At 39.5% G+C, this 15,336-nt stretch overlaps 1 protein-coding gene across 2 annotated transcripts in view; it reads right to left on the bottom strand.

The window, feature by feature from the left end:
- Positions 1-14,558, bottom strand: part of SGCZ (sarcoglycan zeta) — an 833,511-nt gene extending 818,953 nt beyond the window's left edge. For both annotated transcript variants that reach the window (XR_005292802.2, XM_038400960.2), the window contains exon 1: positions 13,653-14,558. Coding sequence is in view for 1 of the 2 variants with exons in the window: in XM_038400960.2 (XP_038256888.1) it covers positions 13,653-13,691 (39 nt within the window). In the remaining variant the exon portion in view is untranslated. The remainder of the gene's footprint in view (positions 1-13,652) is intronic.
- Positions 14,559-15,336: the final 778 nt, after the last annotated feature.

The raw sequence follows: 15,336 nt of genomic DNA, 5'->3' as shown, positions 1-15,336 counted from the left end.
TTCAAACACAAAAGGAAAATACATTTAAAGCCTACAATAGTCAAATAAATTCCTCAGATTTATTACTCAGCATACCCTTGCCAAAATTGTTGGCACTTTGTCAAAAATACTCATGATGCAGAGTGCAACTCCTGAAACCACCTAGATGATTTCACTAACATCAATATATTTTTTCCTTCCCACTTTACCCTTGGCAATTTAAAATGTTAGAAGCCTATCAGCTCTGATAATGTAGAGCACAAAAATGGGAAAATGAGTCTGTCTATGACTTAACCATACATGCCAAAGCCAATTTACATGGTGAAGCTGTCATTTACCTTTTCTTTCTTCAATGAGCCATTGCAATCACCTATGAGACATCTCAAAACTAGAATAGGAAACTGGCAATAACGATTGGTCTCTTTGCAAAGGAGTGAAAGAGGAGGGATGTCCCTGGTGTCCTTTCTTCCACTCCAGTATCCCTTGTTCTTCCTCCTCCCCGGGACTAGGGACAAAGACCTCATGGGGTATACTGAAAAACAAAGGCTGTAATGTATGCAAACCACATCCCCAAGTGCATATTTTTCGGCATATACCGATTGACTTCTCTCAGTATTTAAAATTAAGTTGCCTTTAGGCAGCCAAGGCTTTTTCAGGAGCCACTAATGATATTATTAACTTTAAGTACTGAAATTCTGCTAGTATCACCTGATTTATCTGTGGTGCACAGTACTAGGCTCTCATTCTTAGTCCTGGCTTATGAAAAGTTACAACTTTGGGGTTTTCTTTTGTTTGTTTTTCAGATGAAGGCATCAATAAAAGCAAACTGTGCTTTGAACTTCTGTCACAGCTTGTACATAAGGGATTCATTACAATTTCCAAGAAGTATTTTTTTCTTGTTTTCAATTGACTCCTCAGTAGTTTAAAATAGACATATGCAAGAAATACACGAGGGCAGACAACTTATTTGTGGATTCCTCCCCCCTCCCAAAAATAGTGCATTTTTATTACAGCGTACAGAGACACTAAGCCAATATGAGCAGAAGATGTCTTGTTTAATGAAAATGAGACTCGTGTGTTATACACTGGGCTCAATTCTGATTCTGTATGATCACTTACACCATTATAAAAGAACATTAGCTCTATTGAAGTCTGTGTTACATGGATGTGAAATCATTGGACCCAGTTCAGCTTTCATTCATTTTTATCGCTCACTGGGCTCAATAAAAGTTGTACAAATGAAGCTGAATTGGGACTATTGTGGGTGATGCCCTCAGTTTATAAAGAAGATAATCAGGATATCCTTGGTATAGTCCACAGGCTCCTCTTAGGTCTAATCAATATTTTTTAGCTGCTTCTGAGCATTGTGTTTAGGACATAAATCTCTAATATTGGAGTGGGAGCAGATAGGGTCCTTAGAAGGTGTAGTCTCGTTTACTTGCAGCTCACACTATTTTAGAAGAATACATTTGATTAAAATAGTAGTAAACGTTATTGCTGCTGACAGCAGAAGTAATTGTTGTGGGAAGAAATAACTGATTGTTTAAAAAGTTTGTTTTCTTGCTCCATTTTTACAGTTTAAGGTTACATTTCTAATCTGATTTTTGGTACAGATGAATTCTCTCTCACTGTAAAAAGATCTCTCTCTACATTTTCTGGTGTCAAATACAAAAAAGCTCATGCTCAAAAAAGCTCAGTTGTGGAAATGTAAGGAGATTGGGGCTGTTTATGAGGCAGGAATAGGTATCTCATTTTCTCATGTACAACATGTTGCGTTTATAATGAAAGTTTCCAGTTCTTTTGTAGGTTACAAGGATTAGAAGAACATAAATAAGTAATTCTAGACCAGTAGATTTAAAACAAACGTGTCTACCAATTAGAAAAATACAACCACTCTAAAATTCTGGAACAAGCGGGCAGTTATATGTATGCCCATCATCTGCCTTATGCCATACTCTTAGGGATAATTTGTGGTAATGTACTAAATGATGCACAGCTGACAGCCTGGCTGAGATGTAAAGAACTGGAGAAAAAGGAGCAAAGGTACCTTTAGTTCAACTTTATGATGCCCTCAATCTGTAGAGCCAGATGGGGGTTAGCCCAGCCCCCATTATAAGATGGAAAACTCTCAAGACTTATGCTCAGTTACCCATGGCCCCAAGGGGCCATTTTGCCAGATGGGGATCACCAGGGTGTAGGGACATTCCAGCCACATCCCCTATGCCGGGGATAGGGAGAAGAGTTACTGTGGGAGCCTCTATTGTAGTTCCATGTCACCAAATGATTCCCTGATACAGAAGGAACACTTAGGTGGTTGGTTAAACTGCTCTGCATCACTGGAACACTCCAGAGGATCAAGCCCAATAAGTTTAATTTACAAGCTGAAGGGGCACAAAAGCCAACAGCCGAACCATGTAAGATAACATAATGGATTCGGAGTTATTTTTATGTTATATAAGTTGCTTTTTTTGCTGTACTGTCTCCATTCTGCTTCATCGTTTTCCACACTCATTGACTTCAGCTTCAACAACTCATGTGAATATGGGGAATGTGGTCTTTTATGGCTACATAAAGAACTCTTTGCAATGTAATAAAATTGCAAAAATCTCTATAGTTTAAATTTAAATAAATTGTATTATTTATACACTAAATCATATAGTTTCAGAATGATGGCATTTGAGCTGAATTTTTATTTTAAGTAAAATATGAAGCACCATAGAAAGACAAAAAAGAAAAATAAATAAATAGATTTAAGAACAGACTTAAGCTATCAGCTCTACTGATGGCAGAGAGATCCATCTCTGAACTTGCTAGCCTCTGTTACTTCTGCTAGCTCTTTATTAAAAGTTGTGGTAACAAAAAAAGCAATTTGGCATTAGATGGTAGAGAATAGTATATCTGTTTAGTAGAAGAGGATTGGCTGTGGCTAAGATGATATCCAGTAGAATACAGAAAAGTGAATGCTAAGAGAGAGAGCCCAATCCACTGACCTCAGTGGGAACTTGGCGTGCACAAAGAATGCAGGACTGGGCTCAAAACATAGAGCAGAAAGTAATGCATATAGAGTATCAGCTCAGTGGTAATACGGTACTTCATTCTTACCCTATTATAACACCACCAAAGATAATTATATTTTGTAATAGCAAACATAATTTGACTTTGGGGAGTCTCTGATTCTTCTGCTTCAGTCACCTTTCTATACCACAAAAGAATTCTACAGAATAAATTTGAGAGGCTTCTATAGATCTTCCTAACAGTGACTTCAGTTCTGTACCCCATATTGTGAAAAATAAACTAACCTTTTCTCATCATTAACACACATACTTCTCTCCTTATCAATAAAAATAGTAATATTAGTGCAAAGCGCTGACAACTGAGCATATTGTATTTAATAAGCGTTACTAAAATCTATACTAATGCAATCACTGCTTCACCTGTCAATAATTAGGGTGTCTCGATGCCATCCTGACGAGAGAGAGAAAAAATGAAGTGTCAGCATGATTTATAGTCTGGCTGACTAGAGGACCAGCTTGCTATAGTTACTTTGTCTGAAGCTCAGTTTATGATTTGCTATGTTTTTTAAATGCAATGTTCCACTTTGAGCCCCTCAGATGATCCTTCAGAATTTAAAACTTTAGATTCCACTTGCCTGTTCTAAAGCTGTGTGTGTCTATTACAAAACACTAGTGTTGTAATTCTGATGTAACCGCATATGCCCTCTCCTACAATACATTTCAGTCAATATACTCTATAATCCCAGAGACATCATGAGCTCGACTTCAGTTCAGTTCTCCTAGGCCCTAACTCCTTGTTCTGTTCATTACACTGCTGTTTACTGCCTCATAGCCACTATTCATTGATCAAGGCCCAGAAAAGTCCAAGTTCAATAGGACAGACAGCACCTTGGCAAAGAGTGCCTTTTGTATTATGACTGTCAGCTGTATGATGGAAATTTTACCATGGGACACAGTGACACTGTTAATATTCCCATAATTCTATTAGGCAATAGTGCAAGTAGTCTCGGTAGACTGAATAGATGACATATTTACATGAACAGCGAATATTATCTGCCTCATCTAAATTAATACTGAATGAAATAGGGAGCTTAACTAGTCAGAGGTCTGTGCTGGGCAAATAGATCATTTTCCAATCACATATTCACTTGTGCCTCATAATGAGTTAGGGGGAAAAGAAAGCAAGTTCTTTTCCTTCATCAAAAAAGATCAGCTCTAAAAATAGCACCAAAACGCCCTGAAAACAAAAATGGTTTACAGAAAGGAGAAGGCTGATGCTAGTACTGGGAATACAGGAGACACCAGTTGGCTTGTTGCTCTTGTTTCAAAAATGGTACTATTTTAGCAACTTTTCATGAAAAATCAAATAAAACACACTGAAATAGGATAATTTTCATTGCATTAAGTGGGAACATGAGTCTACCTGAGAGAATTTTTTTTCATTCTTTTTATATCTGCCTGACTGCTGAATTCACTGGGAAATTGCATGGAGACTATTTCAGTGATACATCTAAAATGGAGTTAGCTTTGAAATAGTAAATGTCATTCTCTAAGCCCAAAAGAAAGTTATCACCAATACCGGGACACGCCTACATATGATTTCCCATCAGCTCTCCTGTTTGGTACTCTTATTGGTCAATGGAAAGATTGAAGGACAATACATTATATTTAGGAAGATTAAATATTTATGGTTAATAGAAAACATACATAAGTAATATATTTTTAAAAAATAAATCACAGTGCAGTTTTCTGGGGCCTACTTGTGTTTCAAAATATTAGTAAATTCAGGGAGGGGAGGTCAGAACTACCTAAGAGTAACCTTTGATCAAATATATGCTAGAATGGTCTAGATGAAAAATTGGATAACTTTGAATAAGGTAATCAATAAGTCTCTTATCTGTTGGCAACTAATCAGGCACTCAGAACTAAGATGAACCTAAGTCACAAATGTATTATTTAGGTATGGCCTGAACTTTCCCAGCATTCGGAGGTGTTCCGTTTCTGGGTTTTGTTTTGGGAGCTCATTTGTGTTGAGGGATGGGAGAAAGGCACCCATTGGTTTGTAACCACTCAGGACTACTTTTTACATTGAGTAATCTAACTTGGAAGTAAATGAGCACAGGCGCTCTTCATCAAGTGATACACTCTCATATCTTCGTAAACCTCTTACAAGGCTCTTTATTTATTTTGTGGCAAGGATGATTCACTACCCCTACATAATCCTATCTAAACTTATACTAAACTTATACTTCTTTATGATGGTTTCCATTCACCGACTTAATTTTTTGCTAGAACTGCTGCGGTTATCACATAACACTTAAATATCCAAGAGCTGCACAATCCACCTCAGGATAAATACATCACAAATCCAGAACCACCATTTTGCACTTCCACAATGACAATCCATCTCATCTGGAGCTCACAGAGCTTGGTAGCCACACATCTTACCGTCCCCTCCCCCCCCCCCCGCCTGTTCATTTAAATTGTATATGTTGGGGCTTTTAATCAGGGATCTGATTCAACAAAACATTTAACCACATGACTAAGTCTGACTGAAATGAGTCTTAAGTGCTTTGCTGAATCAGGAGTCCTAATGACCAAACAAGGTTTTAGCCACAGTGACCAAAAGAGATTGCATTTACTATTGATTTATATTATGCTAAAGAGTTAACATAGACACCCTTTCCCAGTGCAGTGATTTAAATCAAAAGCCACTGGAGGCAAGGCAGTGATCAGTGCCTCCAATTGTGTGGCTCACTTCAAGTGTATCCTACTCATCCTTGATTATGCATGAAGCAGATGGTAACTTTTGACATTATAAATTGGTTTGCACCTTTTGTCATCTCTGTTGATCTACATACAATTTATCAGTCAGCAAAAATCCTATTGATTTGACTGGTTTAGTTTTGATTGTGAGTTATCAGCATACATAGAACAAATTGCTATTTTGTTGTCTTTAAGTTGAGCAAATATGCAGCCTCTTCTAACACAGGTCACTTGTCTGGGGGAATGATGAGTTAACAGGCAGGGCAAACCTCTTCTGCTTATGGGTCTGGCCTTACCTGGAGAGAGACGTACAGTGATACTGAACATCTTTCCATGACAGATTCTCTATCTGTATTGTCATCAGCTATTTGGCACCTTATAGAAAGGCCTCTTTATGTCAGCTATAGTTACCTATGTACTACAATACTTTTATCAGTGATTTGCACACAATATAATTGTGCTCTTTAAGCAGTAACTTTTAAGGGTAATGCACATAAAGGTTTCGGTGAACAACAATTATCCAACAAAAAGTTGCTGTGCTATATGTCAAACTGCATTCAATTGAATTTTAGTTTTTCTTTGTTTGATTCCTACTCAAAATTCCTAACCATTAGTGCATTAGTATTTGTAAACTAAAGGCATCATAAAAACTAGGATGCATGCAAAATATTTTCACATACAACTTTGAAATACATGGAGACTTAAAGTTGCAGACATACCTAATGGGGAAACCCTATCTAGGGCATTTTTATACTCAATTATACAAACACAAAACACACTCTGTTTACAAAGTACAAATTCAAAATTGTGTGGTTACCACATGATACTGTTTCTGCTTGATTTTGCTTTTGATACATGTACATTTATTAACTGTACATTATTTCTTACTTGTGGACTGGAAACAAAGTATCCTTCTAAATGATTTTTCAGCCGTGCAAGCTTTAGTTAATCATTTGTCCGTCCTCAAAGTTGCGAGGAGTAGGAACATGGAGCTTATTAATTCTGCACCTTGATGCATGGATGAACTGAATGAGGACTGATGAAACAAAATAAGATGGCTAAGGGCCAGAGTTTTCTGCCTAGGGTAATCTGCTGCTTCTGGCACTGATTTTTAGAAGTCCTAATGTGATGTGTCACTGTTGGTAGGACTGTACAAAATTAACAAAAAGTTGTTTATTTTAGTGCTGCTAGTTTAAAGATGAAAGGTTTTCTTTAAGGATGATATAACAATACTTTACACTTATTTAGTACCTTTCCAACAGAACGTTAAGTTTTCTTTACACACATGAAGGAGTTAAATCTCACAATACCTATGTAATACAGGGAAATATTATCCCGTTACAAAGATGAAAATCTGACACCCAGATCAAGAATCTTATTTTTATAAGTTTTGAGAAACCCCCAGCTTCCATCAACTAGCTCAGCACCTCAAAAAGTTGGGGCTTGTGGGACTTAGCCAATGTGACACTGGCAACTGAGCATAAAACCTCATGCTCCAGTGGCTTAGCCACAAGATCTTCCTTCCCCTCTATATAACAAGAAACAAAACCTACTATTTGTGGTTAGCATTGTACAGTACCCTTCTTCACAAAGAACTGTTGTGTGTATGTAATAAGGACTTTAAGATATAACATCTAGAGCAAGTAAATATTTGATGGCTTAGTAGATAAATATTGATCTTTCATTCTTGGACTGCAAAGTAATTCCAATCTGTGGCCCTACAACACCATACTAGAACACCATTGAATATTACTGGAATGATCGGAGACACCACTGAATGATTGATAGTCTGTAAGAAACATTTGAAGCTTAGGTTTTCAAAGACCTACCAGAAATAAATGTAAAGACACAAGTATATTATTTGTAACCAATTCCCTTCAGAGTTTTTAAATTAAAAGAACAAAAAATAAAATAAAATGATTAACTATGGAAAGGCTTTGACATATCAACTTCAAAGAGAGAAAAATAGTTTTATGGTAACTACTTGTAACTTAATGCCTTTTTCATGTTTTGATTCCTTATTTATCCTTGGGACAGTAGGATTCCTCAGGGATTTAGAAATATCTTTGCTAGACATTGATTCACATAAATTCATATAAAATTGCACCAAGTGCAAGGTTTTCACAGGAGGCAGAGCCTTGTTCATAACACGTGTGACAACGTTTCACAGATAACCTTGCTCCTGGCAATACTAACCTTCAAAAAGGTCCAGGGCTGTGCCAAGCAAAGTAATATTTGAATTCCAAAATACACTCATTCCCTAGGCAATCTGATCATTGAAAGGATATAGAGGGGGAAATGGATTCTAAGTCTGAATTTTAGCTCTGTAATACATAAGCCAATTCTCTGTAAGAAATAAACACAATAGTTTAAGAGATTGTCACATGGCAATCTTTTCCATTACAGAAGAACCTCAAAATTAGTACTACTACCTTCTTGTAAATCCCTTTTTTTAAAATCATGCAAAATATGTATATGATGCATCATTAGATGAGAACTGAACATGTACTGAAAACGAGAGGAAGAAAGAGGTGTTTTCCCTTTAACTAGAGCTTCAGGTATCAATATATTTCCAACAGGAAAAATATGGAGTTCAGCAAAGCTGTAATGTATATTGCAGAAATACATAGCTAGATGATATTGCAGCTTCTTAGTAATGACAGTGGACCAGTGATTTCTAAAATGTGTACTGGGAGCATTGCTGTTGTCTTGACTCTTTTTCTGGGTCATATGATACTATACATATGTTTCTTTCCAGCCTCACTGACCAAATATCCAATTTCTAGAAGTATTTGGAGACTGAGGGGAACCCCCACAGAGGGGACAAGAAGAGAAAGAATATGCATGCCTAGTACTTTAAAATCTTTTCAACTCAACCTTTAATTAGGAATAGTTTTAAGATTACATTTTCTGAATGTGAACTGCAAAGGTTAATTGTCTTTATCCACTGTTGATGATGGACCCTGCCTAAAAGATGGGGAGCCAGAGGGGTTGGAATGGAGGGGGAAGAAAGAGCTGTTCATAAAAGAAGACATAAAAGTCAGTATTCACAGGAAGATGTCCTTCTCTTAAGCAGAAGAATGAATAAGTGAAGTAGAATGTGCTAAAAATATGTCATTTGTTAGAGTACTATTTTTCATTATGGAATGACTAATTTATAACAGAAATATAACCACCTACTTACACTCATCAAAAATCCTCCCACACCATACTAAGCATGACTTTCCTTGGCTCTATCTTATTTAAAACAATCAGAATTGTTCTGAATTTTAGCTTTCCTGTTTGATTTAAATTGTGAAGTGACTGTTTAGTTTAAATTGTAAAAGACTGTTTAGTTTAAAACCACAATATTGTTGAATCAACCTCTTGTTCAAATTCTTCTGGATTCTTTGTCCGAGCTTCTTCATGACATATGAAGTATCTTCCTAATGAAGAATCTGTTATGCACTGGATGGTTTTATTATCACAGATCATCATCTGTGGCCAGTTTCATACAGTTAAGTTTGGTATTTTTATTTCACCTGGAAATGTGAAACTATAACAGACTTGAAGGATAATTACTGCCAAATGACATGGCTAGGTTTGCAATGTGATTCAGATATAGTGTACTGTATTTTAATGGTTCTTTCATATTAAGTAGCAATAATTAGAAGACACCCCAAACACATTTCTAGAAACAAACATTTTGGGATTCTGATGGAAAATTCTAATTTAGCATCCAAAGAGCAACTTCAGGTAGAAAGCACTGGTTTGAAAACAGGTTATTACAGTATGTAAACAATACCATATTTATAATACTTTAAATTTACATAGCAACTTTCTTTCAGAGATATATCATGGATGCTTTATGGTCTGTATAAAATGCTATCACCTATTATACGAGTGTGTAAACACATTTTGATGACTAAATTAAGATAAGAGGAAAGATTGTAAAATATGCTGTAAGAGCTGTAGCCCACACAGCCAGAAAAATGTGAAGGACAAAATCTGTAACTATCTATTCAGTGTTGATATGACTCACACAATTTATTGTAATCTAGGAAATTTAAAAGCCTCAGTACTGTTTATAAATCTAGACGACACTATTTTCATGTGAAGAAAACCATAATTTAACATCAGTTCTTGATAAGAGTTAATATATACAGAGGAATAACATACAACATATCAGCCAAAGACCTATAGAAATATACGCTCACATATATAGTACAGATGTACTGTATATCTGAGTTACATATCTATATACATATCTACAAACACTTTAAATAGAAACAGCTCAAAACACAAAAACTAAGGATGTAGTGCAAATAGTCAAAGAAAATAACCATAATTGAGTTCATTTTTGTGGTGGAACTACTTTAAAAGAAAATACCACAGGGTTGTGAATTAAAAGTCAGAGGAAAGGTCTCAGATGCCATCTGAGACAGAAGATGAAACAGATCAAAAGGAAAAGCAGCAGTCCAAAAATCTCTGGAGGAGTACTCTCTCTCTCCCCAGTACTGATCCATTTCATCAGGAATTCCTGCACAAACTAATAAAGTGAAAGTCATACCTACCCTCATTAGCAGGTGTTGCACACAATTTTTGGTTCAGTTTTGCACAAAAACTGACCTTTCAAAATGGATATAGAATTCATAGCAATCATAATAAAGAGCATACATATTTCAAATTGACATTCAGTGTCTGACCTCAGTTTATCAGAATCTCTCTGATGGTGGTAATGTAATTATACAATAATTATACAACACACAAGCACACCTGATGTATAGTATCAATCAGAGTTTAGTTTTGTGATTTCCTAAATTCACTTGCACGTACTAGGTGCTAAACTTGATGCTAAAATAAAAATCTGCTATCCTGCACTAAGCCACTGTCCACCTTTCTAAAATTCCTGGAAAAAGCAGCTGCAGGGTTTTGGGCTAGGAACACATTGTGCATGTCAGCCCTCAGAGTAACAAGATGAGGGTGGTCAGAGGAGATTGCTAGAGCTCCAGAGAGTACAGCTGGCTGATATCTAAACATATGGAACTAGATCCTTTGGTTGGGTTGAGCTTGAACCTGAAGGAGATGGATGGGAACCACAAAGATACCACCTTTGGTCCTCCCTGATCACAGAGCTGGAAAGGAGTTCATTCAGCCTTTGCACAACTTAAAGCAGCATCAGGCTGCTCTTTACTATGTCCGGCTACAATGGAGATAGTTTAGTCAGGTAGGAATTGGCAGAGTTCGATACAGCTTTGTCCATATCTTCTGGACTGGTGGGACAATGGCTGACGTAGTTGAATCTCAAGATGTCCATGAAATCCAGCTTTAAGCCTGCTTTGCATCATTGGAGTGGTACTAAAGGGGGCATAGCAGAACAGAGGACCTAGTTCGCTGGGAAAAATCCATCCCACTGACGTTAGTGTAGTTACACCAGGGCTGAATTTGGGTTACTAGCCACCCCCATATGATCCCCCCCCCCGACACACACACACAGGTAATTCATGCACAGCAACAAATCCCATGTGCTAGGCAAACAGATCTTTCCACTGCTTAGTCCACCACTTAAAGTTTGAGAGCCTTCCCCACCCACCACAGGCTTTTTTACTAAAGATGTTCATACAAGTAAACTGAACCAATGAGCCTGAGACGTGGGGAAAGTTTGGAAGGGTGCCAAAGAGGCTAAGTAAAGATAGGTATCGCAACTCTAGGAGTATCAGCTTCAGGAAGGCAGGGTTTGTGGTTTTTTTTTTTTTTTTTTTTTTTTTTGCAGATCTTATTCTTATGGAAGAAGGGTGGATGGGTGGGGGGAGGGATTTTTTCCAAAACTGCTGATACTCTCTTTAAAGCAACCAAGAGAAACTAATATTGGGGATCACTTTCTATCCATGCTGCTTTTCTCAAGGTTGCCCACTGTATAATCCCTGCAACATTGGCCTTAATTGCAAAGTCGATTGCCAGAACACCCTTGCAGCGGCGAAGCATCTGGCAGTCCCCAAGCAGTGGTAATTCCTATGAAGTGCCACCGATTTTTAGGATTCACACAATATCCAGTGGCGCTTTTTCAAGCACTTAAATTAAACTTTCCCACAGGGACGTGACTGCAGGGCTCATCCCGTGTCTTCCTACCACGGTCCTAAAATTAAACTGAGCTCCGATTAAACTCCTGAAAAGGCTGAGAAGGGAGATGGTTCACCAGAGGGCCCCTTTGAGCAGGCTCGGTTCAGGGATGAAAAAGGCGTGCACTACTGCCTGCTGCTCAGTGACTTCCAAACACGCGTTTGTTTCACCAACTCAGCAGTCATGAAACCTGGCGCTTAAAACACCAACATTTTGTGTTTGTCTTTTTGGGGGGGGGATCATATTGTTTACAAGCAGGGCTTGGAGAGAGAGAGAGAGATAGAGAGAGTGAAAATGTTCACAAGTACTTTCAGATTCGGCGTATCTTAAGGCAAAGATGCCCACGGAAGCTCTTCGATACTTGGCAGAGTTGAACCTCGCTCCGAAAGGAGGCGGGAAGTCCACAGTGTAGTTTTGGGGATGTTGCGAGATTAAGTGAAGGGGAGGACCCCACTCTCCTCCTCCTCCTCCCCCCCCCCCATTTTTTCCCTAACTCTGCAATGGTGTTTAAATCTACCTAATGGTATGGTGGTCCCTCCCCTGCCCTTCCTCGTTTTCTCTCAGGCTGTCTTCTCTTTAAACCCCTCATCCCCACTATACACTCCAAGGAGACCCCTGAAGAGCCTCGAAACCTCTCATAGATTCATAGATGCTCAGGTCAGAAGGGACCATTCTGATCATCTAGACCCACCTCCTGCACAGCGCAGGCCACAGAATCTCACCCACCCACTCCTACGAAAAACCTCACCCACGTCTCTCCTGTTTGTTTGGGGGGTTTTGGGGGGGTTCCTCTGTTTTCCTGCTTTTGATCGTTCCCCCCCCCGTTATTTTTCTCCTCTCCTCCTCCCCCCGAATAAAGCTCTCCCTCGCTCATCTTCCACCCCAGAGTTCACCCCTGCCCCCCTCTTTGTGTCACCCCCCTCGTTCCGCTGACGCAGGGAGGGGCTGAGCCCGATCGCCGGTGAAGGCAGAGTCTTCACGGGTGCTAAGGGGCATGCTCGGCTCTCAGGCATGCTCTCCAGCAGCGAGGGAGCAACCTCTTGACACGACACAGCCCTCATGGAAAGTTGTGCTGCTCGACGAGGCCACCGAGCTGCGCCTTCGTTAAGCTTCCGCTACTTCTGCATCCCAGCCAAGCCCCCCTCCGTGTGCTCCACGCTTTGTGGTAGTCGTTTCCCCGAGCTGCTCCCAGAGCCCCGTGTGTCTCTGGGGCTCATTTGTGTGTGTGTGGGGGGGGTGTTAAATCCTTTGGAGAGGCACAGCGTAGGAGAAGGGAACTCTACATCAGCGAGTGGGAACAAGGAAGAGCAGAATCTAGCAGAGAAGGCGTAAGCCAGCCTACCGAACCGGGCATTATTTATAGGCTGGCTGCAGCTCTGGAAATAAAGATTTTAGCAGGAGATGCCCAGGTCGGGAGAGGGAGGGAGCCTTTAGAGCCAACTTCTGCTGCAAAATCAGCAGCCGCTGGACAAATCGGACGCCGCTTCGCCGGGTGAGATTGATGGACCCACCGCGCTCCGTCTCCGTGCCCAAAGTGTTGATGTAACTGACGAGGGGACAGGGGCTGTCATCATCATCAAGGCGGAGGGGGAAAGAAGCGGAGTCCGACTGTACACTCTGATCTCCAGAGAGCCTCCTCCTCCGCCCTCCCCCCCCCAGGAAGGCTGTGTGCCTCCATTCCCACCCTCCCCTTCCCCACTCACCGGCACCCGAAGCGCCTCCAACTCCCCCAGCAGAGCCAGAAGCAAGGCAGGAGAGGGGAGGCGAAAATAAAACACCCGGAGCATCACGTACCTTGAGCTCCTCAATGTCCAGGCTTGTGGATCTGTCCATAGAATGAAACTAAACGACACGGAGGCGAACCAGGGAAGTTGTGCCAAATTTTTTTTTTTTTTTTTTTAAATCTAGACTCCCAGTTTCCAGCCCAAACTCAGCCTTGTCCTCCAAACCCTGGCAGCTCCTCTCAGTCTCATTCTCCGTGATCACGCCTCCTCCACCGGTGAAAAATAAATAAATAAAATAATAATTCACTTTTTTTACTCCCCGACGGATTATAGCGACAGGTGATCTTTCCCCGGTAAATCCCGTGTCAATGAAAGGAGGAGAGAAGCCAATAATAATAATAATAATAATTAATAAAAATCCACTCAGTTTAAACTGACTATTTCTTCGTCTGCAATAAGCTTAGAAAGCAGCGAACTGCTGCATCCCAAGGAAAAAAACTGCTTCACTGGACAGCATCCTGCAGCAAATTTCAGGCAAATGTGGTCAAACTGATGAGAAGAGTATCTCATGACAGCCTGTCTCCGTTATTCTGGTAGCTAATGTAGCACTTGTGAGCCTCAGACATTAGCAATGATCAATTTCACCGGAAAGAAAATCCGCCAAGTCCTGCATAGACTCAAAAAATTGTTTTTCTGCTAAAGATATTTTCTCAATAAAAATAAAGATAATACAGTCTGTAGGGAATGGTCTCCTTTGAAGGGTTATGCTAAAAGAGTTGAGAGGAAAATAGGAGGTGGATCTCTTTGCAGAAAAGAGAGAGAAAGGGGGAAGAGAGATTTTTTTCCCCCTTCTTTCCTGTTTTACTGTCCTTCACCACCAGGTGACTGACTTCACTTCTCTCCTCTCATGGCCAACACTGAGGGGATTTCTCTCATCTGTCAAAAAGCAACATTTCCTTTCTCGACAAATACAACCTCTGGGTCTTAAAGCCTTGCCGCCGCTACCACTCTGTGCATTAGACTGCCGGCATTTTAATATATCTGTCCCTTTTTTATCATTCGTAGATTGCAAGCAGAGATAATCACGCTGGATCACTTAGGCTACAAGGACCTCCTTGCAGTTTCCTCCTTGGATATTTTGCCCCATGTAGGGGAGATCTTTAAATAAGAAAATGCATTTAATATCACAGCAGAGCTACTGCTATTTCCCTCACATTTAAACAAAAACAAAAACAAACCATTGCTTGCAAAACTAAACACAGGGGCTGGCACCTTTCACTTGATTTTATTGGTAAAATGCATGTTTCTGTAGAATTGTTGATCTTATTATTAATGTGAAATGGGCAGTAGTTTTGGCAGAACAACCTTTTTGATGTCGCATGGATATAAAATCAGGATACCTCTCCATTTATTACTTTAGTAATTTCCTTTCTTTTTCTAAAGGATTCAGTGTGCTGAGGTGCTCATGGGACATTAAGCTGTAAATAGAATGGAAATCAGATTTAAAAAAAAATTCAAATTCCTCCCCACCAGGATCTTGATTTGATCAAACTCATTTTTTCCCCTGCCACTTGCAGGTTTTTAAAAATAAGACTGTCCATATGATTTCTGTTTTCCTACCTTCAGTCTTTTTGAGGACTTCTTTTTAAATTAACTCTTGACTGACGGATTCTAAACAGGCATATTCGTGTACTATTACCCTCTCCTATTGTACATATTCTACATTTTCATGAAGATCATTGCAGTCTTTCAAC

The sequence above is a fragment of the Dermochelys coriacea genome, chromosome 4, assembly GCF_009764565.3.
Source record: "Dermochelys coriacea isolate rDerCor1 chromosome 4, rDerCor1.pri.v4, whole genome shotgun sequence".
NCBI lineage: Eukaryota > Metazoa > Chordata > Testudines > Dermochelyidae > Dermochelys > Dermochelys coriacea.
The sequence above is the reverse complement of the archived record's forward strand: the minus strand, read 5'-3'. Positions and strand labels throughout refer to the sequence as shown.